This window comes from Balaenoptera physalus (genome assembly GCF_965194825.1).
Source record: "Balaenoptera physalus genome assembly, chromosome: 1".
NCBI classification, from domain to species: domain Eukaryota; kingdom Metazoa; phylum Chordata; class Mammalia; order Artiodactyla; family Balaenopteridae; genus Balaenoptera; species Balaenoptera physalus.
This window is the reverse complement of record NC_138882.1, coordinates 39,301,633-39,325,898: the sequence shown is the minus strand read 5'-3', so window position 1 is coordinate 39,325,898 and position 24,266 is coordinate 39,301,633. Positions and strand designations below refer to the sequence as shown.

The following is a 24,266-nucleotide window of genomic DNA, read 5'->3' as shown; positions in this document are numbered from 1 at the left end:
GATTTGTATTTCTCTAATGATTAATGATGTTGAACATCCTTTCATGTGTTTGTTGGCAATCTGTATATCTTCTTTGGAGAAATGTCTATTTAGGTCTTCTGCCCATTTTTGGATTGGGTTTTTTTTTGTTATTGAGCTCCATGAGCTGCTTGTAAATCTTGGAGATTAATCCTTTGTCAGTTGCTTCATTTGCAAATATTTTCTCCCATTCTGAGGGTTGTCTTTTGGTCTGGTTTATGGTTTCCTTAACTAGAACAAAAAATTTCACAATTTGTATGGAAACACAAAAGACCCCGAATAGCCAAAGCAATCTTGAGAACGAAAAATGGAGCTGGAGGAATCAGGCTCCCTGACTTCAGACTATACTACAAAGCTACAGTAATCAAGACAGTATGGTACTGGCACAAAAACAGAAATATAGATCAATGGAACAGGATAGAAAGCCCAGAGATAAACCCATGCACATATGGTCACCTTATCTTTGATAAAGGAGGCAAGCATATACAGTGGAGAAAAGACAGCCTCTTCAATAAGTGGTGCTGAGAAAACTGGACAGGTACATGTAAAAGTATGAAATTAGAACACTCCCTAACACCATACACAAAAATAAACTCAAAATGGATTAAAGTCCTAAATGTAAGGCCAGGTACTATCAAACTCTTAGAGGAAAACATAGGCAGAACACTATGACATAAATCACAGCAAGATCCTTTTTGACCCACTTCCTAGAGAAATGGAAATAAAAACAAAAATAAACAAATTGGACCTAATGAAACTTAAAAGCTTTTGCACAGCAAAGCTGCCCTTTTAAAAGTGGATCTAACACAAACTGACACCACAAGTTCCTTTGTAACAGAACACTTTAAGGTGAAATTCAACTACACCATTTCTATTCACTTAGTATACAAACTATGGCTTGTTACCTTGTCGACTCTCTAATTGTCAAAATCCCAACCCCTAGAAGAACCACTAAATTAAAACTGACTGAGAACATGTATTCCTGCATGATGCTTTTAGTTGAGAAAATCAAACAATTATCCCTGGCAGAATGCAAGACAACCATTAACTGTGTGTTTTAAAATTAATTCCAAAGATAACAAATTCATTAAGATAATAAACTATTCATGTTCAACAACTACAACATAAACATCTTTTTAATGTTTACATCCAAATCTATATTCACGTTAATCCTGTATTTGGTCTTCTCTTTTCTACCTAAACTCACTTCCTGGGTGATCTCAACTAGCCTCACTGCTTTAAATACCACATACCCCCAAATTTATCTCCTACTCTGACCTTTCTCCTGATTTCCAGATATCCAACTAACTGCCTTCCTGATATCTATGATAAATAGGCACCTCAGAGCTAACATGTCCAAGACAGAGTCCCTGATTTCTGTGCACCATCTCCCCTGCCCCACCAGCTCCTCTCTCAGTCTTTCCCATTTCACTTAATAGCACCACCATTCAGAAGTGATGCCAAAACCTCTTAGTCTTCCTCCCTTTCCCTTCCGCCCCCACCCATATTAATCTTTCAAGTTTTGTCAATTCTACCTGTAAAATACGTCCTAAATCTAAGCATTTCTCAACTTCTCCACAACTAACATCATAACCCAAGCCCCATCGTTTCTTACCTAGACTATTTCAATAGCTTCCTAACTGGTCTCCTTACTTCCACATTTAACCCCCTACAGATCATATATTACCAACAAGTCACATCACTCCCCTGCTTAAAACACTCTTTTAGCACCCTATTGTGTTCCAAACTAAGCACAAACCCCTTACTATGGCCTATAAGTCCATACAGGATCTGGATACCATCTATCTCTCCTATCTTATTTTGTGAGACTTTCCACACTCACTTACTCACTCACTACTTTTCCAGCCATACTTCTTTCAACATCTTGGACATAACAAGCCTTGTTTCCACCTCAGAGCACTTGCATTCCCTGTTCTCTAACTATGACCTTCCCTGACCTTCACACTCTAGCTCCTTCTCATCATGAGATATCAGCTTAAATGTTATCTCCTCAAAGAGTCCTGTCCACACACACACACAAACACACACTTTCTCTCTCTCTCTCTCTCCCACTCACTCACCATTGTGTTCTTTGGTCTTAATAGCATTTATGGTTAGCTAGAATAATCCTATTTGTTTATTGTCTGTTTCCCATCAGCCCCAAGAATATAAGCTACAGGAGAGCGGGTAAGTTGTCTTATTCACCACAATATCTCCAGTACCTAGAACAAGACCTGGCACTTAACCACTTGCTAACAAATTAAATATACAAGAATACATAGACACACAAGAGGAAGGTAACACAAGAAATTCAATCCCCTACCTGCATAACCAGCAGGCATTCTATAGGCTTTTGGTTTCCATCAACTACACAAGGAGAGAGCTGACATGTGGACCTCTAAAACTGGATCCCTGCCTGCCACTGCTACCTCTTTCATGGCACTGCAACCCATAAACCCACACCATCTCTTCCACCAAAGAGTAAAATGCTACTGGAGGATAGAAGACATAATAAAATAGCCACAGAAGCCAACTCAAAAAGGAAAAAGAAAAAAAGAAAGGAAGAAAAGCCAGCCCTTGTCTGCAACTCTAGGACCTTAGACTCAGGGGTTGGTGAGACAGAGATGGAGAGGTTACAGTGCCACACAACCGGTAGGACCATATTACTAATATGGCCTTTCCCTTCAGATTTTAGACTCTTTTATTCACCCTAAGTCAAGAAAGGGATGAGCCCCCAGGGGGGGCTTAGGTCTCCTCTACACATGGAGAAAAAATAGGGACAATGCCAAGCAACTTATAGTAAAACTATAGTATAGATGCAGTTTTTCTTTAGTGTCCTCTATTTAGATTGCCCTTGGCATCTAAGACCTACCCATCCTGGACAACGTCCTAGACTGTCCCACTTCTGCTTTTCACCCATCTACCCAACCCCTTCTCCACAATGTCCTGGGTATCATTCCTTCAGGTCCATAATTTCCCACTTTCCACAATTAAAAGTGAAATATCTGATAAAATGTGGTAATATGTTTAGATTCAAATGCTAGAGGACCAAGGAATAACTCTCCATCTTCTCTACCCACATAAAACATTTTGAAATGAATTTCTAAAGATCAGATACACTCTAATTATAGCAAATGTCAGGAGATGAGAGACCATGGGACACTGATAGGAAAAACATTTCAGATGAAGCAGGTTCTTCCAGTGTCCTTTAAATCATACCATGCAAACATTTGTATACTTTATAGACAGAGGTTAAAGAGATACTCAACCTCACTTATAGGAGAAATGAAAATCTGAATGACACAGAACTACAATATTTTACTTACCAGATTAACAAAAATATCCACAAGCTTAAGATACACTCTGTTGACAGAGCTGTGAATTCATATATTTCTGGTGGGAATGCAAAATGGTACAATGCATAGGACAAGAATTTTGCAGTTTCTATACAATCGTGTAAGAATGACTCTTTGACTCAGCAATTGCATTTTTAAGATAAATCTACTTAAAAACAGACCACTAATAACAAATGTACAACAGTATTCATTGTGACATTATGCCAACAGCAAAAATATTAAAACAAAGCAATTTCCATTGGTAGGAATCAGTTAAATAAATTATGGTATGTTCGCATAATAGAGCACAATGCAGTCAGGAAGAGGACTAAGAGAGATCTCTACCTACTAATTTGAATTCAACTCTGTGATGTAAAATTAGGTTTTTTTACAAAAGCAAGATATAAAACAATATACATATATTTCACCTTTTGTAGAAAAAAATATTATACATTTCTTATATTTACTATATGTATCACATATTTTTCTATATTACTTATAGACAACTAAATCCAGAATGTGGGACATTCTAAAATCTACTAGGTTAGTCTCTTAAAAAGTATACATAGCTGCAGCAAACATAGAAAATGAATATAATTGTTGAATTTAGGTGAGGAGTCTATATGGGTTCACTATTTTATTACCTTTTCTGTATGTTTGAAATTTTTCATGATTAAAAAATGAAAAATGTAATTTGAGATATATTAATACCCCTTAATGGCTTCCCATTTCACTTACAGTAATGTCAAAATACTTTCATGACCTACAAGATCCTATACAGCCTAGTCCTCTATTTATTACTTGTCTGGCTTCATCTGTTCCTTTCTCTGTTACTCTGTTCCAGCCACACACTGGCCTTCTTTCTATTCTTCAGGCAAGCCAAGCACACTCCTGCCTCAGGGTCTTTACACTTGTTCCTTCTGCCTGGAATGCTCTTCCCTCAGATATTGGCATGACTTACTTCTTTCACTCTAATCATTCTCAATCTTCTCAATAAGGCCTTCCGTGAACACCCTAAATTCCTGAAGAGATAAGCCAAAAGCCCTATTCCCTTTCCATGATTTATCTTTCTCCATATCACTTATCACTGCCTAATATAGTGTACACATTACTTAATTATTATCAGTCTCTTTCCCCTAGAAAATAAGCTCCATGAGGGCAGCCATTTCTATGTTCTCTACTCCCAGCACCTTTAGCAGCACCTGGCATACATACATTAGTAAAATTTAAAAATATATCAGAAGTCATTATGTAGTTTGAACTCTAACTTTCATTGCCCATATGCAGTGCAAACAGCATCTCCCATTTTGTGGCTTGTTTTTTTTTTCCCTCTGCTTACAGTGTCTCTTATTGTACAAAAGTTTTAAATTTAAAAATGGTACAATTTATCAATCTTTTCCTTCTGGGTTCTGCTTTCTGTGACTCAAGAACTTGTTTTCCACACTGAAATCATATTGTATACCAAATATTCTCCTGAAAGTTTTAAAGTTAATCCAAATAGAACTTTAGTTTAAAGCATGAGGTACAAACCAACTTTTTTTTTCCCATATGGATAACCATTTGTCCCAGCATCATTTAATAAGTATCCAACCGTACACCACTGAATTGTGATATCACCTTTTACATAAATTTCCATGTCAATGAGTATCTCTTTCTGTTCTCTCTATAGTGTCTGATTAGACTATTTGTCTGTATCTGGGCCAATTCCATACTATCTTAATTACAGTAACTTTACAACCAGCTCTGCGTATCAGCAGGACAAATCCCTGAAGCAAAGATGGCTAACTGCCTCCAATATCCATTCTCTCTCTCCTCCTTTTAGTTATGGAATCAACCTCTGGATTTTGCTTGTTCTGCTCTGGCAGAACTATTCTAAGCTTCCCTTGCAGCTAGATATGACCACATGACTAAGTTTTGGCCACTTACATTGAGTAAAAATTATGTGTTTGCAACTCCTGAATCACATCCTAAAAAAGAGCTACTTTCTCCCTTTCCCTTTCTGGGGATTGGAATGTAGACATGGTAACTTCAAACGTCCCAAGGAAGACAACATCTAAAAGACATCAAAGCAAGATAGAAGGAACTCATCAAGTAGAATCACCTAATTCCATCCTGCCTATCAGCTTGGACTTCTACATAAGGCAGAAGTAAACCTTTCTTGTTCAGCCACTTGGTCTCTGAGAAGCAATCAAATGAGTATCTTATTAATACATATCCACCACACACCCATGTTCCGTACTTGAAAGCTAACTTAGTTCTTCTTGACTATTTGCTCTAACATATACATTTAAGAATTAACTTGTCCACTCCCTGAAAATTCCTGATGGGACTTAGATTAGAACTGCACTGAATTCATAGATTAATTTGGGGAGTACTGCCAATTTAAACATACTGCATATTTTTACCCATAAAAGTTATTTATCTCTTCATTTACATTTCTTCTTTTAAGTCTGTATATAAACCTTTTTAGTTTTCTGCATAAAAGCCATACACAACTTTTGTTCATTTTGTTCCTGGGTACTTACAGATTTCATAATACTCTAAAAGAGATCTTTTATTGCATTTTCTAATTGTTTGTTGCCTATTATACAGGAATGTAACTGATTTTTATATAATGATCTTGTATTGATCAAATTTACTGAACTCTTATTCTATTAATTTGATTATAGAGTCTTCTGGATTTCCTATATTGATTATCAACTTCACCTATGAATACTATTAGCATTATCCTTTCCTTTTTAATCTTATACTTTGTTTCTTCGTCATGGCTTACCATACTGGCTAAGATCTCCAGTATGATGCTGAATAGCAACTTTCATGCTTCTAATGCTTCATCGTTAATATTTAGTTTATTATCTATTTTTGACAGATACCCTTCATTAGGTTAAAGAAGTTTCTTTCTATTCCTAGTTTAAGAGCTTTTATTATAAATGAGTAATAAATTTTATCAAATGCTTTTTCTGCTTCTATTGAGGTGCTCACATGATTAACATGGTAAACTGTATCAGTAGATTCCCATGCAACATTTTGAGATGAACCAACTTGTCATACATCTGTATGTTTTCTTCCTCAAAACATTGCTGGGTTTGGTTTGCTAATTCTTATATTCATATTTCTAAGTAAGATTAGCATGTATTTCCCTCTTTCACACTGTACTAGTCTGAATGAGTATTGAGGTTATATTCTAGTCTCATGAAGTAATTTGGGGTAATGTTCCATTTTTCTTAGTCCCTGAAACAGTTTTAATAAGACTGGGTTCCTTTTTTCTTTGAAGGCTGGAAAGTAGTTGCCAGAAAAAATCATTAGTGATTAATTCAACTTCTCTATGAGTTTAAATTATATTTTTTGCTGAAATTGTCCATTTCATCTATGACTTCAGTTTTGCTATCAAAAAGTCATTAACACTTTTAGGATTTTTGAAAGCTCACTTGTAACTGCAATTATATCCCCTCTTACAAGCCTAATATTATTTACATGTTGCTTCTGTCTGATTGTCTTAATTATCAATGCTGGAGATATTTCTATTTCATAAGTCTTTTCAAATTACTAGCATTTGGCATACCAATGTTTTCTTAGGTCAGTCTCCCAAATAAAAACAAAAATAAACAAATGGGACCTAATCAAACTTACAAGCTTTTGCACAGCTAAGAAAACCATAAAAAAAAAAACGAAAGACAACCTACAGAATGGGAGAAAATATTTGCAAATGATGCGACAGACAGGGGCTTAATCTCCAAGATATACAAACAGCTCATACAACTCACCAACAAAAAAGCAAATAATCCAATCAAAAAATGGGCAGAAGACCTTAACAGACATTTCTCCAAAGAAGACATACAGATGGCCAGTAGGCACATGAAAAGATGCTCAACATTGTTAATTATTACAGAAATGCATATCAAAACCACAATGAGGTATCAACTCACACCTGTCAAAATGGCTAGCATCAAAAAGTCTACAAATAATAAATAGTGGAGAGGGTACGGAGAAAAGGGAACCCTCCTATACTGTTGGTGGGAATGTAAATTGGTACAGCCACTATGGAAAACAGTATGGAGGTTCCTCAGAAAACTAAAAATAGAATTATCATATGATCCAGCAATCCCACTCCTGGGCACATATCTGGACAAAATTATACAATTCAAAAAGAAACATGCACCCCTATGTTCATAGCAGCACTATTCCCAATAGCCAAAACATGGAAACAACTTAAATGTCCATTGACAAATGAATGGATAAAGAAGATGTGGTAAATATATACAATGGAATACTACTCAGCCATAAAAAAGAATGAAATAATGCCATTTGCAGCAACATGGATGCAATCAGAGATTATCATACTAAAAGTGCAGTTAGAAAGAGAAAGACAAATACCATATGATATCACTTATATGTGGAATCCAAAATATGGCACAAATGAACCTATCTACAAAACAAAAACAGATTCTTAGACATAGAGAACAGACTTGTGGTTGCCAAGGGGGAGCGGGGGAAGGGAGAGGAATGGACTGGGAGTTTGGGGTTGGTAGATGCAAACTATTACATTTAGAATGGATAAACAACAAGGTCCCAATGTATACCACAGGGAACTATATTCAATATCCTGTGATAAACCATAATGGAAAAGAATATTCAAAAAAAAGAATGTAAAAGTAAATAAATAAATTTATATTAAAAGCTAAAAAAAAGAAAGTACTAGCATTTTGGCTGTCTTGATCCTCTTACTGTATCTGTTTCTATTTCATTAATTTTCTTTTATCCTTAGTGTTTCTTTCTTTCAACCTTCTCTGCACTTATGAGATAGCTCTAACTTCTTGCACTGAATACTGATCTCATAAGTTTTCATTCTCTTCTAACTTAGGCATGTAAGGTTTTTGCTTTTCTTAAAAATGGCCCAAAATTCTTTGGCACTACTCCCATTAAGAAGTAGGGCCTATGTCTCCTCCCTTTGAATGTTGGCAGGCTTATAAATGCTTATGCCAATGTGGCAGAAGTGGTACCATGTGTGTACTTCTAAGATTAGATCATAAAAAAGTGATACATCATCTACCTTATCTGTCAGATCTATGACCACCATGTGAGAAGCCACTAAATATATCTACAGCTCTCGTTTTCAGTTCCTGCTATTTTTTAATAACAACTTTATTGAGATAAAGTTCACATACCATAAATTATATCCTTTTAAAGTGTATAGTTCAGTGGTTTTTAGTATATTCATAGAGCTGTGAAACCATTATTACTGTCTAATTTCAGAACATTTTCATCACTCCAAAAAGAAACTCTGTACCCATCAGTAGTCACTCCATTCCCTATTTCCCCCAGCCCCTTGCAACCACTAATCTACTTTCTGTCTCTTTGGATTCACCTATTCTAGACACTTCATATAAACGGAATCATACAACACTTCATATAAATAGAATCATACATATTTTATGTCTATCTTCTTTCACTTATAATGTTTTCAAGGTTTATCCATGCTGTAGCATAATCAATATCTCATTCCTTTTTAGTGCTGAATAATATTCCATTGTATGGATATACCACATTTGTTTATCCATTCATCAGTTCACGGACATTTAGGCTGCTTCTACTGTTTGATTCTTATGAATAATGACACTACGACTATTACTATACAGGTTTTTGTGTAAACATGTTCTCAATTCTCTTGGGTATGTACCTAGAAATAAAATTTCTAGATTATCTGGTAACTCTATTTTTAACTTTTTGAGGAACTGCCAAACTGTTTTCCAAAGTGGCTGCACCATTTTACAATCCCACCAGTAATGTATGAGGTTCCATAACTTCATAATAATTATTATAATAAATTAATAATAATATTTGGTTTAATAATTCATCAACCTTTATTATTGTCTTTTTGGTTTTAGCCATCCTAGTGGGGGTGAAATGGCATCTCAGTGTGGTTTTTATTTGCATTTCCCTAATGACCTTCTACACTGTTAAACCCTGAGGGTTCCCTAACTTTTCTGTGGGCTCAAAAACACATTTAAAGGTATGTTTGCTATATTTTCTCTAGCAGTTTCAGGTGCTTTACAGCAGAAATTTTTATATTATCAAGTTCAAAATATCGCTGAAAAAAAGAAATCCCTGTTTCTTTAACCAGTCATTACATTTAGAATTTTGTTTGCATAAAGAAAGTATTCAATAAACACCTTGTAACTAATTAGTAGGCATCAGATTAAATTATTCAGGATCAATTCAGCCAAATCCACCTCAATCATTCATTTATTAACTCCAATAACATTTATTCTGCATCTATCATATGTCCTATGCTCTTTCAGGCACTGGGGATAGAGCAGGGAACAAGTCCGTCAACACTAATGCCCTCTTAGAGCTTTTATCTTAATGGAGGAGACATATAGCTCCTCCCCCCAAGGTTAATAACTATTTAGGTGATAACTGCCAATTAAAATAGATGTTATTAAATAAGGAGGGTGATATCATTGAGATTAAGAATAAAAAAGGGGGTTCCCTGGTGGCGCAGTGGTTGAGAATCTGCCTGCCAATGCAGGAGACACGGGTTCGAGCCCTGGTCTGGGAAGATGCCACATGCCGCGGAGCAACTAGGCCCGTGCACCACAACTACTGAGCCTGTGCGTCTGGAGCCTGTGCTCCGCAACAAGAGAGGCTGTGATAGTGAGAGGCCCGTGCACCGCGATGAAGAGTGGCCCCCGCTTGCCGCAACTGGAGAAAGCCCTCGCACAGAAACGAAGACCCAACACAGCCATAAATAAATAAATAAATAAATAAAATTTTTTTTAAAAAAGAATAAAAAAGGATGAGGGGGCCACTTAAGACTTATGTCAGTAGGGAATGTGTGATTGCAAAGGAAAGAACTAGAGGAATCAGTCATTCAAAGAGCTGGTGGGGGAGAACATTACATGGATCAACAGAGGCAGAGTTCAAAGTGATATGCCTTGAAATGGAGGAAGGGACCACAAGCCAAGGAAGGCAGATGAAGGCCCCAAGATGATGGAAAGGTTGAGAAAACAGATTCTCCCCTCAAGCCTCCAGAAGAAAAGTCTGCCCTCAGCCCAGTGGAACTGACTTTGGACTTTCACCTCCAGAACTGTAAGAGAATAAATTTGTGTTGTTTTAGCCACCAAAAGTTGTGGCAAATTATTACAGCAACTGAAGAAAACGAACACAGATTTTGGTACCTGAAAGTGGGGTGCCACTAAAAAAAATACCTAACGATGAGGAAGTTAGGTATTTGTTATGATTAAGTAATTGGAATTAAGTAATGGGAAGAAGTTTGAAGAATTTTGAGGGGCACAGCTGAAAAAGCCTAAATTGCCTTGAACAGACTTTTAGTAGAAATGTGGATGTTAATGACCCTGGTAGTGAGGACTCAGAAGAAAATGAGGAGCATGGTACAGAAAATTCGTATCGTATTAGATCTAGAATACCTAAATAGTCATAAACAGACCACTGGCAGAAATATAAATGTTAAAGGTGCTACTGGTGAGAGCTCAAAAGGAAATAAAGAACATGAGAACATGTTATTGGAAACTGGAGGAAAGGAGGTGCTTGTTACAGAAAGCTTACCTAAATCATGTCCCACAATTATATGGAAAGTAGAACTTGTAAACAACAAACTTGGATATTTAGCTGAGGAGATTTCCAAGCAAAGTGCTGAAGGTGCAGCCTGGGTTTCTTCATGCTGCTTATGGTTAAATTTGAGAGGAAAGAGATAAAGTGAGGGAAGAACTGTTAAGCAAAAAGGAACCAGTACTCGATGATTTGGAAAATCCTCAGCCTACCCAGATTGTAAATTATGCTAAAATCAGGGATTCAATGTTAAGAAAGTTTGCTCTGGAGACAAAGTCAAAGTGTGGCTAGACAACCTTTTGCCAGTGCCTCAAAATGAACAAAAGGTCACAACGTTCAGTGACACAGAGGGCTCTCTGAAGAGATTAGACAAGTGACTCATGGATCTCCTCAGCCATCCCGGCAGAAGCCACAAACAGAGATGGAATCATCCAGGAAAGACATGTGGAGGCGCGTCTTGTCTTATGGAAGGAACCCCCATAACGAACAGAGAAGACTCACGAGAATCTTTCCTGAGACTGTTATACCAGCAGAACACCACCACCTCAGACTGAAAGGGACAAGAGTGGACAAAATGAAAGAAGACAAACAGACCAAAATTCTACACACAGGAAACAGGCTGATAAAAATACTCAGGTGCAGATATACACTACCTTTCCTGAAAAAGGAAGGATGATTCCAAGGGTAGAGTCTTAAATTCTGAGAGTGGAGCCTCAGACCTCAGGGCCAAGAGCAATAGAGTATTATTTCCAGGCCTTGAAACCGAACATACTTTTCCCAATTGGATTTCAAAACTGCTGGGTACCAGTGACTCCTCTCTTCTCTCCATTTTCCCACCTTTGGGGTGGAAATGTCTATAACTGTTATCCTGTTCCACCATTGTATTTGAAGAGCAGGTAACATATTTGCTAGTTTCACATGTCTAGAGATGGAGAGGAATTCTGAACCAGGATGGATCATATCCAGTGTTTCACCCATACCTGTTGTAAATGATTTAGATGATGTGACTTCTGAGTTGATGAAATTTAGATGACAGTTTGATGATTTACAGATGAGACTTCTGAGTTGATGTTATAATGTAAGGCTTTGTAGATCAGGGTAAGGCACTTTGATTTTATTCTAGGTATAGCGGGAATCCACAGAAGAATTCCAATCAGCAAAGTGATATGACCTGAGTTCAATATAAACTTTTAAAAGGATCACTGATACGTACTGAAAGGAGCTAAGAGTGTAAGTAAGGGAACCTGTTAGAAAACCATTACAGTAGTGTAAGCAAGAGAAGATAAGGACACAGACTACGATGATAACAGCAGGAAGGAAAAAAGAGGATAGATTCAAAATATATTTTGAAGGTAGAATTGACAAACTTGCTAATAATAATAAATTAAATTCATCAGATAAAAGAAAGAGAGAAATATGGATGATTCTTAAGTTGGGACTTGACCAACTGGGTAGACTATTCTATTTATTAGCTGAGATGGAGAAGAGTGAGGAAGGTATAGATTCACGTGAGAAAATCGAGATTTGCATTTTAGACAAGCCAAGTTTTTATTCTAACAGACATCCAGATAGAAATATCAAGTAAGTAGTTTGATATAAGAGCAGGAAGCTCAAGGACAGCTCAGAGCCAGATTTATAAACTCGTATGGCATTTAAAAAAACAGAACCAAATAAAATTAGACAGAAAGAATAGATGGAAAAATGAAGCAAGCCCAGGACCCAACTCTGGTATGTTCCAACATTTATAGGTCTGACAGAGGAGAGAAACCAGCAAAGGAGACAGAGAACAGCCAAACAGGTAAAAACAAGTTGAACATAATGTTAGAGATGTCATCTTACCAGAACCATTGATACTAATTACAATTATTCCACTTGATATAACCTTCATAGGCTCTACTCTATGAAAGTCCAGTTTAAAATGCAAAAGCTTTAGGGACTTCCCTGGTGGTCCAGTGATTAAGACTCCGTGCTTCCACTGCAGAGGCGCAGGTTTGATACCTAGTTGAGGAACTAAGATTCCACATGTCGCACAGTGCAGCCAAAAAAAAAAATTTTTTTTTAATTTTTTTAAATAAAAAATAAAATGCAAAAGCTTTAGCTCTGAGCATTCATTTGTAAAATATTCATATACTTATGGAACTTCCACTAGAAGAGGACACTGAATGCTGAGGGGATACACATAGATTCAGAGACTTTTCCATTGCATAGCTGCACTGTGATGATTTTTAAATTTTTAATCACAGATTTTAAATTCTTCAGGAAATTGGAAGAAGTGAAAAAGCTGGTCTAATATAGAGAAATCTGGGCAAGGCATGGTCTGAGAACCACCTGGATAGGAATGGAGATAGCAATAAAGAACAGCAAGAAGAGCCATAATAAAGAGGTGTGTGTTCAGATCATCATCTATCACTACCTACACTATTTTCTCCATTGTAGCTTTCTGTTCCCCTTGTAGCCATGAAAAGCCCTCTACACATTTTATTTTCCTCCCCTCTAGCTATCTCTACTCTTGTCTTGATTCTCTCTTCATCTGACCACAGTTTTATAGTTTTTGATTTCAACTGATTTGTACGGTGCCTTTTCCTGTCCAAGTAAGTTCTGTGTTTTAAAAAGTTTTCCTGGGACAAGGTAGTAACTATAAAATTATTTAAAACATTTTGAGTAAATATGGATTAATATGTTATAGTTGAAGACTAAAAATGTTTACATAGAGGAAGAAAACAACATATAATTTGTCCCCTCTCTCCCCCATTTCCACAATTCTAAATTTGAGATTTCAGGGAACTGACTTCAATTTTCTCTTTTGTGGTACCAGACATATAGATAAATTACACTTTAATACAGGAAGGAGACGATTTTTAAATGAACAGCAATCAAAGGCAGTGACACATAGATAAACTAGCATGATTACGCCAAATTCACCTAAAAAAGAATTAAAAACCTTTTACTCAACTCTAAAGAAGCTGAGGCTTTTCAGACCTGTTGAAGACTTCCTAAAAGTATGCTGACATTCCCTGGTATGTCAATCATACCACGTACCACAAATACTGACATTGCCTCAAACCTCCTTAGGGTGAAATGTTAGGGCAAGGAGTGCTGCTAGTTGGCCAGACTCAGGAGGGCCAACTCGGTTTTCAAGAAAGACGTAAGAAAAGGAAAGTCCCCCAAGTTTAAAAAGAGAAAAGAGTAGTACATTTATGAAGATTTATTCCCCTGACCTCCCCTTTCTTCACACCCTTTCACAGGTGTGACTGCTTAGGAGTGTGGGGACTCCCAAGGTTTTCCTGATTCTTCCAAATCTAGAGAATACCTGATTCCTTGCCTCCCACCTAATAACTGAATTACCTTTCCTGGGGCCACCTTGTTCAACCACCCAGTTGTCAGGTGGCTCCTTCTAAGGAAGCATAGACAGTTGTTGGTGTCAAAAGATGTTGTGGTCTTTGGACATGTTCCCGATTTGAATTTCAACCAACTCCTCACATCTCTCTGATGGGGTACAGTAATAGAACAGAAGTCAATGGGAGATCAGCATGCACTCAGATTCCAGATTCTGAAAGGGAACAAAAATCAAACCCTCCATTCTTTGCCTCTTCACCACATCTGATAACCAATATGCTAGAAACCAGGCTTTATCAGCCCATGAAAACTAAATATAAAGCAACAACTCTCAATAACCACATAATAAGCAGTATGTACTTGATGAATGGTTAAGTCTACAATACAAATAACAAATGTTAATATTTATTAAATTTTATACTCTGTAAGTCCAAATTATCTGCCATTGTACTAAAATGTATCATACACTGTGTTCATTTTGTATTTAAGTATCCATGCAGAGCACTGACTCACCTTTTCTAATACAGATAAGTTCATGTACTCCACAGGTTCTTTCTCCACCTGTTAAGAAAATTTTTGTTAGAAATTAAAACCAGATCATAACCTGAGTTTGACTGTTACAAAGAACTGTTTTAAATTAGCTTTTAGAAATGGCCTCATAAAAACGTTTCCTAATTCTTCTCTTTAACCTTACCTATACAAATATGATAAACCTGATACACAGAATCTTCCTGAACCCATAAATTAAGGTCTTATGAAGTCTTGGAATAAGGAAGCTCCACTCAAGTATGTTATTTTAAATGGCAAGCTTCTCAAGAGCAGAAATCATAGCACCATTTCCTAAGCACCTCTTTACATCATCTAGAAGGAAACACTGCAAGGAAGACCCACTTTTGTATCTGAGCCTTAATATATACAGGTAAGTTATTATGGAAGGGTCAACTCCTTAAAGGCACTATTTATATTTTATCACATATACTCATATTGTGATCTTTCCCCATTCTCCACCTACCCACTCTTATAAGTCTATAATAAGACAAATTTTATAAGTACTATGATGATAAAACTAACAAATTTAACCAAAAAATACTTTATCTTAATCATTATCAAAAATTACATTAGTTATCCTAAGAGTAATATTACTTGTTACCACAAAAATAGGTATTTCCTTCACTCTGAAACATAGTGCCACTACTTGAAATGAATGTAAGCTGAATAAAATTCTGTAGTGTTCTATATATGCATAACCTTATAATTATGCTGAAAATTATGTTTAAACTTTGCATAATAAAAACATTAAATAATTTCATCATCTTACCTCATTATAGAAGCTTATTATGAACAGTTACTTTATAAGAAACAGAAATATCTTACAGCAATAACATGAGAAATAAAAACCATGATATCCACTGAAAAAAAGTAGGTCATCCAAGAAGCAAGCTAAAAAACTAGAAAACAGTATTTCTATCACTAAAGTAGGTTAGAGCTACATTCTAACTTGCCTGTAACAATGCCGTTGCTTCCTTATTATCAACAATACAGACTAATCACTGTTATCAGGAAGACAGACTTAGCAAGAAACACGTAACATAAAGTTATGATTATAAAAGAATTATTATTCAGCAAACCTCAGTATAAATACAGTGAAACCTTATCAACTGGAATATTACCAATGAGTAATCACTGATCGGTTGCTGAAGGGGTAGAATGAACTATACCTATATACCACCTTATCTTTAAAAATGAGAAACTAGTCAAATGGCAGGAAGGGGAATATTTACCAAATTATAAGAAGAAACTACTTTCAAGAAATTTAGAACCACATAATAACAACATAACTATAATGTATATTGACACCATCACTGATGTTTTCATAGGCTACTTAGAAACAGTTCTTATATAGTCATTAAGACCTATTCTCCAGATGGTAACACTTATAACTTAGTTTGCGTTATGTACTTAATTCATGTAACAAGCCTGCACTTTTTAAAGCCTGTAATTGAAACTAGACTTCCCACATATGTAATATAAATTTGTTAGGTTTTACTATACACACCTAATCTTCACTATAACTGCATCATTTTTACAAGGCTTAGTATTAACAACAACAAAAAACTACTGTAGTCTAAACTTTTCTCAAAACTGCAAATGACAATGAAAGCTAACTCCCACTTTTAAAAGTATTCAATTTATCTATATCAAATGAAAGAATTTTATAAATAAAAAGTTAAGTCAAATAATTACTGTATTTTAAATTTATAGTCAATTGACAATTACATTTGCCAAAGTATGCACAAAAATCACATAATTAGGAAAAGCAACTAATATTGAGCTCTACTATTCTTGATATTTGTTCTGAAAATTCTAACCAACAAGTGAGATTTCACTGATGTACATGTCTAACTCAAGAGCAATCACTCTTATTACTGAAATAAAAAGGAATATTAAAGATAGGTAAATGTCAGACAATAAAGTAAAATTTGGGAGGGGGAAAACTTACTTTTAAAAGTACAAAAGAAGAAACACAAAAAGTTAAATAAGCTTTATTACATTATCAAACAGTAAAATCAATATTCTTTTTATCCTCAACCCTTCCTAAGATGAGAAAGAGAGTAAGGAAAAAATATGCATTGCATAGGTTAAATGTATATTTTTAATGTACATGTTTGGGAATCAAAAGGCTTAAACACTTCTTCAATCTGAGATACAGTGAACTATGTACAAATTTTATGCCTTTTTCAAAACTTTCTAAAAGTAATCTGAAGAGTTTACAAGAGAAATGTCAGATTTGTAAGCAAAAGGCAAGTCACAGTAGGCATATCTTGACTTAGATATGGTGGTAATCCGAAAGTGGTTTACTGATTTTAAGAGTATAATGCACAAGGGGAATGATTATTGACTTTTTAAACTTCAGCTTTTTGAGGTATAACCGACATAAAAAATTTTAAGATATGTAAAGTGTATATCATGGTGATAATCAAGTATGTATAGCCAATACATAGGGGAATAATTATTTTTTATTTATTTTTACTGAGATAAACTGCCTTACAACACTGTTTAAGGTGTACAACGTGTTGATCTGATACTCTCACATACTGCCGTAAGACTTTAGTGTAAGCTAATACCTCTATCGTGTCACATGATTATCTTTTCTTTTTTGTGGTGGGAACAATTAAGATCTAGTCTCTTAGCGACTTTGAAGTTTACACACATTATTGCACTATGCTGTGCATTAGATCTCCAGGACTTATTTATCAACTGGTTGTGAGTTGCCCTTATACAACATCTCCCCATTTCCCACCCTCCAGCCCCTGGTAACCACCCTTCTATTCTGTTTTTATTTTATGAGTTCAGCTATTTCAGAATCCACACATAAGTGTTATCATATATTTGTCTTTCTGACTTGGCATAATGCCCATAAGGTCCATTCATTTTGTCACAAATGGAAGGATTTCCTTCTTACCCATAGCTAAATAACATTCCATTGTATGTATACATATACGTGTGTGTGCATATGTGTGCGTGTATATCTCAAATCTTCTTTATCTATTCATCTGTTGACAGACACTTAGGTTGTTTCCAATCTTGGCTATTGTGAATAATGCTACAATAAACATGGCAGTGCATACATTTCTTTGATATACTGTTTTCATTTCCTTTGGATATTTACCCAGGAGTGGGACTGCTGGATCATATAGTAGTTCTATTTGTAATTTTCTGAGGAAACTCCATATTGTTTTCTGTAATGGCTGAACCAATTTGAAGGAACAATTATTTATGTAATCAATTCATCAATCTCTTTAGAAAAAGATGAGTTTTCCACTAAAATGAATAGTCAAAATGAATTCATATAAATATAACTTTTCACATACCAAATTTACTTCAAAGACATAATAATAAAGACTTGGAGATCATATTAAAATGACTGAATATAAAATGACTAAAATTCAGAAATAAATTTGTCTAGTTCATTATAGATAAACAAACCAAGGCACTAAAGGTTAAGTAACGTTGCCCAGTCACTAGTTAACTGTCACTATTTGTCAGAAAAAAGTAATCCGAACACTAAGTTTAATAGAGTGAAAAAGTAAACATTGATATTTCTTCATTTTTATGAAAATTATTATATTGTTTTCTAATTCTTTAAGGTAACTTAAATAAAAGTGAATTTCTCAAAACTATTTTTGGAGATAATACTAGCATTGCCTTGAAATAATCATCTCAGCAACATGGAAATGAGAAACAGATAGAAATTGACAAGCTTAGTCAAAGTTACCATCTTTTCCCTCAGGCAAACCCATGTAGGAGTATAATATAAACTAATCCTCTACAATTGGAATAAGTCAGGGTACAAGAGGAAATAGATGTGTGTGGGTTCACACACGTGTGCTGTGAATGTGTGCATGTGTATGTTTGTATATGAATGTGCACATACTTAAAAGTGTGCCTGGGAACCAGCAATTCGCTTTAGAGGGGAAGGGATAGATATTATAAAGTATGTATGTACTTTTCACATGTCTACAGAAGGAAAATATGCAGTGATGTTATATTCCCATCAAAATACGCCCAGGTATACAAAAACGAAATTAAACCCAAGGATCTGGTTCCTTTAAAATGAAACCTTTTTAAAACTGACTTTATTTTTTCTGCCACGTTTACTTTGACCATTAGCCTAAATCACTACAATTTACAGCTTCTATTCTTCTATTAATTTCTTCTAAGTCAAACACTGCAAGACTACTTTAGAAATACCTTAAATTCCATCTCATCTAAAGATTTCTCTCCAAAAAACATGCATTAAAGTAGCCACAGCCTTTTAATTAATGTCTAGCTCACATTAATAAATTGTTATAGCTAATTCTTCAGCAGATACCTATACTTCCATAATAGGCATAAAACTTTAAATATTTCCTATTAATGTTGCCAACTCCTCTCAACCAACTTAACCCATTTAGACTACAGTCTCTAATTTCTAGACACTTTTTAGTTTGTCCCTATTTAAGTCATTCAAGGAATAACACCAATTTTAGTCCCCAGTGTTGTCCCAGTGTTGTTGAAAGATCATGGTTTGCACAGCATAGTAAATACAGTTTCTCTTTTGAGCCATACAAGTTCCTAAAAATTTATTCAATAATTTTCCTAACAGGTATAAGTTTTACCTTATAAAGTAAATTTACTGTTCACAAACATAATCCATTTTTCCCACTTTTGACCACTCTTAATTCAGTTTTTTTGTTAATTATGCTTTTGACTCTTAGAAGCTCATTATTACCATAAAACCTTGAAGAGGTATATGCTCACAAGAAGGTAGTCTACTTAATTTAATTTTCTATTTAACTGAGAATACCTTTTTTTTCCACTACTGCACCAGATCATTTTTTTAAAGCTACTAATATTCATTACTGCATCAGTAAGCTCAGAATACTGAACATAATTTAATATTTCATTAAAATCCTCTATCTTTTGATGACTCAATATCAATTCTAGTAACAGCTCTAAAATGTGAAAATAGGAAACTGTACTGAATACACATATGGATCCTAAAAGTTTGTTTTTAAATAAATTCCTAATAACAGCTTGCTGTGTTGTCACTATTTCTTCCTCCTAAAAAACGAAAAATCAAGGATTCCAATTTGTTAGGTTTCAATTAAAATTGTACTACATATACATATAAAATATGTGAATATTCATTTTACTCAAAAACTTGGAATGTTTTTATTTACAGTAGTTTGATCAGCCTTATGTTATCTCTATATGCATGTTCACATTAAGTATTAACAAGTGAGGATCTGGGGAGGGTGGAGGTAAGAATGAACGTCAGCTGAATGGAAATCAAATCCATGAAGACAATCTACTCTACTACTACACACACGCTATGGACAAACATTATAGTCATTTTAAAGAAAGCAACAATGCCAACAGTATTACTCAACAAATTGTATAAATAAGCCAATACTTGATTCTCTCTGCTTTCCACATTGGCATACATTGTTGCATTCTAATACTACTTAAAATATCAAAAAATGAAATGCTTCTTAATACAAATATTTCTCTAGTGTTCCCTACTTTTTTCTAATTTTGTTTAATGAGTTAGAAAAGGAACCTAAAATAAACTAAATTACTCAAAAGTACTGTGAACAAATTTACCTAATTTACAAACATGTCTTAAATCTCTGTGAAATATTAGAAATTTTATTCCTGCCGAAAGCCAAAGGATCTCTTCTAGGAACATCACTGCTTAAACTGAACTTTAAATCTTCCAAATACAAACTGTTCAATAAATTGCCTTAGTCAGCCACAGACTGACAGGTAGGACTTTCTAATTACATTATCCCCTGTACACATTGTAATGATATATCTTTAACAATAGAATGGAAAGAAGGAAAGGAGTGTGATGTTCTCCCTCAAGACTAATAATACAACATGTTTGTATTGTTTTTTTAAAATTGGTCCTTTATTTTATTTATTTATTTATTTTTGGCTGTGCAGCATGCAGGATCTTAGTTCCCCGACCAAGGATTGAACCCATGTCCCCTGCAGTGGAAGCACGGAGTCTTAACCACTGGACTGCCAGGGAAGTCCTGTATTGGGTTTTTTAATTCCACATTTCAAATGGCTTTTGAAAGCCCAAATTATGTCTTGGAAATTTTAAGAGTCACAACAAATCTTCAAGAGCATCTCAAAATTGTACTAATGACTTAAAAAATATATCTAAAAGTGTGTGATAAACTGTAAGACGCATTATAATCAAAAAGTGAGTATACACACACACAGATTCTCTAATTTACCCTTCTTTCACAGTTTTTAAAAATGCTACCCACAGATGTTAAGTACTTAAAGTTAATATATAGCAAGTTAACAATAAAGGTGAATATTTTTACTTCAGCAAAACATTCTGCAAGGAGTCTTATGATAATCTTATGGAAGAGACAGAAAAATACGGACTGGAGGAAAGAAGGGTGTAGGCCAGATCACTAAAGACTAGCTTTATCTTGAGGTTTTAAATAATTCAGATTCGCAGTTTACAAAGATAACTAGCAATTGTTTGAAAAATGGATTGGAATGAATCTTAAAGACTGGAGATGCCACGTGAGGGAACTAATACAAGTCTCTTAATGACGGATAAGGGAATAACCTAAAATGTAAGCACTAAACATCATCAGTTAATTTGAGATGTAGGCGTGGTATGACTTGGTAATCAACAGGATGTGGGGGGTGAATTATAAGACAGGGTTGATTTCCAGCTTTGTAATTCAGGTATCTGGTTATTTAAAAATGCTACTCAGATGGTAAATTTGCATGGAGTGGGGAGCATGGAGGCTGGATTCAGTAGCTGTGGCGACAACTTTAGTTTAGGACATTCTGAATGTCCCAAGCTAAACATTCTGAATTGCTGTGAAACATCCAAGATATGTAGCTACTATCTGGAAATATAAGTTAGGAAAATCATGCGTACTTTTAATTTATTAATAGTGGATTTTAAATTTATTGCTCCAGAAAGCAGAACTAGGATGAGTAGATAGATAGGAGTTACTAAATGGCAGATATTTGGTCAAATACATCTGGGCAAGGGATGCAACCCATTAAGATAATGCATAGAAGTCCATTATAACAATTCAAGAAACGTGTTGAGTACATACTATTTTCAGATACTGTACAAAATCTAATGAATAAAAACCAAATAAACGTTATTCTCTAGGCATTTACGGTCAGACTGGGGAGACAAATTTATAAATAAGTGATTCCAACATTATTCAACATTATTCTTTATACACACTGCAATTACAGCAGTGTGTATAAAGCAGAGTGAGAATAGGGTTGAGAATGGAAACACAGGGAACATTAGATCAGGGAGATAAACAGAAGGCTGAGAAGTAAGTAATCAAGAGAGGAAGAGAAAACTTAGAAAAACAGGAAATAGTCAACAATGTCAGACTGACAGAGGCCAACATTAGAAGAGTTAATATGCCAGATAACAATTACAGATCTTGATAGGCGAGGCTGGACCAATGATTCCCAACCTGGTATCACCCACCAAACCTCTAGGGTAACAATAAGGATCTGTAAACTACCCAATATTTCAATATGCTTTTTAAAAATTGTACCTTAACCTAAGATAGGGCTAACTTCTTCACCTCTGACTGGAATTATATTAGCTCAGAGTGGTAACACCATCATGTTATATTTGTCTGAAGTCCTGATTAGCAGTTATCTGTCTGATTGATGAAAAGAGGAAATAAATGATTAATTGGTATTGTAAAATAAGGGTTTTCCAAAAAGAAGGAAATAAAAGTAACCCTTAGTACTTAAAAGTCTAAACTAGGGACTTCCCTGGCGGTCCAGAGGTTAAGACTCCGGCACTTCCAATGCAGAGGGCATGGGTTCAATCCTTGGTCGGGGAACTAAGATCCCATATGCCATGTGGCACGACCAAAAAAAAAAAAAAAAATTAAAGGGCTAAAACGATGGACCAGGACTAATAAGAGTATGCTTAACAGATACAAATATCTGTTCTTCAAATCAAAACCCTGGTTAGTCATGCAAGGGACTGAAGACACGTGACTTGAAAGTAGTCCAGGTGAAAGAGAATGTAATTTTGGTTGATTACAACCTCATCCTGAGTCAACATGAAGTTCCAAAAAGTCTGTTCTAATATTAAGCTACATTAATAGGATTATGCACAAGTCAAGGAGTGATACAACAGTTTTAATGTACGCTATTCAACAAAACATCTGGAATGGAGTGGCCCACTACCCTATTTCAAACATATAACTACAGACCATCCAGAGGAAGAGTTAAATATTTTGTCTAGAAAAGAAAATGCTCAGGAGATGTCTTCAAATGGTAGAAGTGATGTCGTGTACACAGAGAATAGTGAACTTTTAATATATTGCTCTAGAAAGCAGAACTAGGATGAGTGGATAGATAGAAGTTACTAAATGGCAGATTTTTGGTCAAAACAAAGACCTTATGAACTATAAGAATTATAGTTCCACATTGGCATAAATGCTCATTGGCATATTCGTTCAATGAACTCATTATCGTTGAACATTTTTATACAAAAGGATGATTCATCTCTTGGTGTTCACACTATATTGTAATCGCATGGTTAAAATTATCTGTCTCCCCCAACAGAACACATAATCCTTGAGGGAAGAAATGTGGTTTTATTCATCTTTACGGCCTCACAGAGTCTAGCACAGAATGCTGAGTACAGCTACGGCTCAGTAAGTCTACGGAATTAACAGGTGAATGAAGGCACTGCATGTTTTAACAGCCACTTCTTTGGGAAGGTGGGATGAGATGCTCCCTCGGGCCCCTAAAATTCTAAGATGTCCGTAGTATAAAGCCCTCATCCAGAGCTCATTCTATTTCATAACATAGCACGGGGTGATGTGTATAAGTAACCTGCTTTAGTATGTGATAAACAGCACACCTTACCTGACATCTTTATTTGAAATGCTAGTATTAACTAGTTTCCTTGCCAAACTACAAAAGACAATTCCTGACCTTTATATTATGAAGCCTGAAACAAATGCTTTAGTATGAAAATATTAATCAAGAGTATCTCAAGCACAGAAGAATCTCTTGAATAGGGAAAGCAAAAATCTTGTTCTTTAAACATACAAGTAGTAATAGGCAGAGCAAAATGCCATCAGCTGACTTAAAAAAGGAATCGATCACATTTAACTACAGGGAGGCAGGGGGAGAAGGGAAGGATCAATCGAGAAAAAGGGGGAAAACTGGAAAATTTTTAAAGAAATTACAAGTTATAGGATCATAACTGGATACTATCTGGTTGATTCTTCCTCGCCTTCTGCAATAACGTTTTTACCTTTACCAAGTCGTAAGAAATTCTACTACAAAGTGGTTGCGGAAATAAAGTACAAAACATAAACCAGTGTATTCGGTTTCTTGATTTTAAACCTCTAGTAAAAAGCATAGTAAGGAAAAGTTTGAAAGTACCGCTCTGGATAACAAGAATATCAAAGATTATTGGTAGATCTT

At 35.2% G+C, this 24,266-nt stretch overlaps 1 protein-coding gene across 2 annotated transcripts in view; it reads right to left on the bottom strand.

Moving 5' to 3' along the window:
* The window catches only part of SYT14 (synaptotagmin 14), a 272,609-nt gene that overhangs the window by 230,709 nt on the left and 17,634 nt on the right, over window positions 1-24,266 (bottom strand). For both annotated transcript variants that reach the window (XM_082464356.1, XM_082464357.1), the window contains exon 2: window positions 14,772-14,819. In XM_082464356.1, coding sequence (XP_082320482.1) covers window positions 14,772-14,819 — 48 coding nt within the window. The remainder of the gene's footprint in view (window positions 1-14,771; window positions 14,820-24,266) is intronic.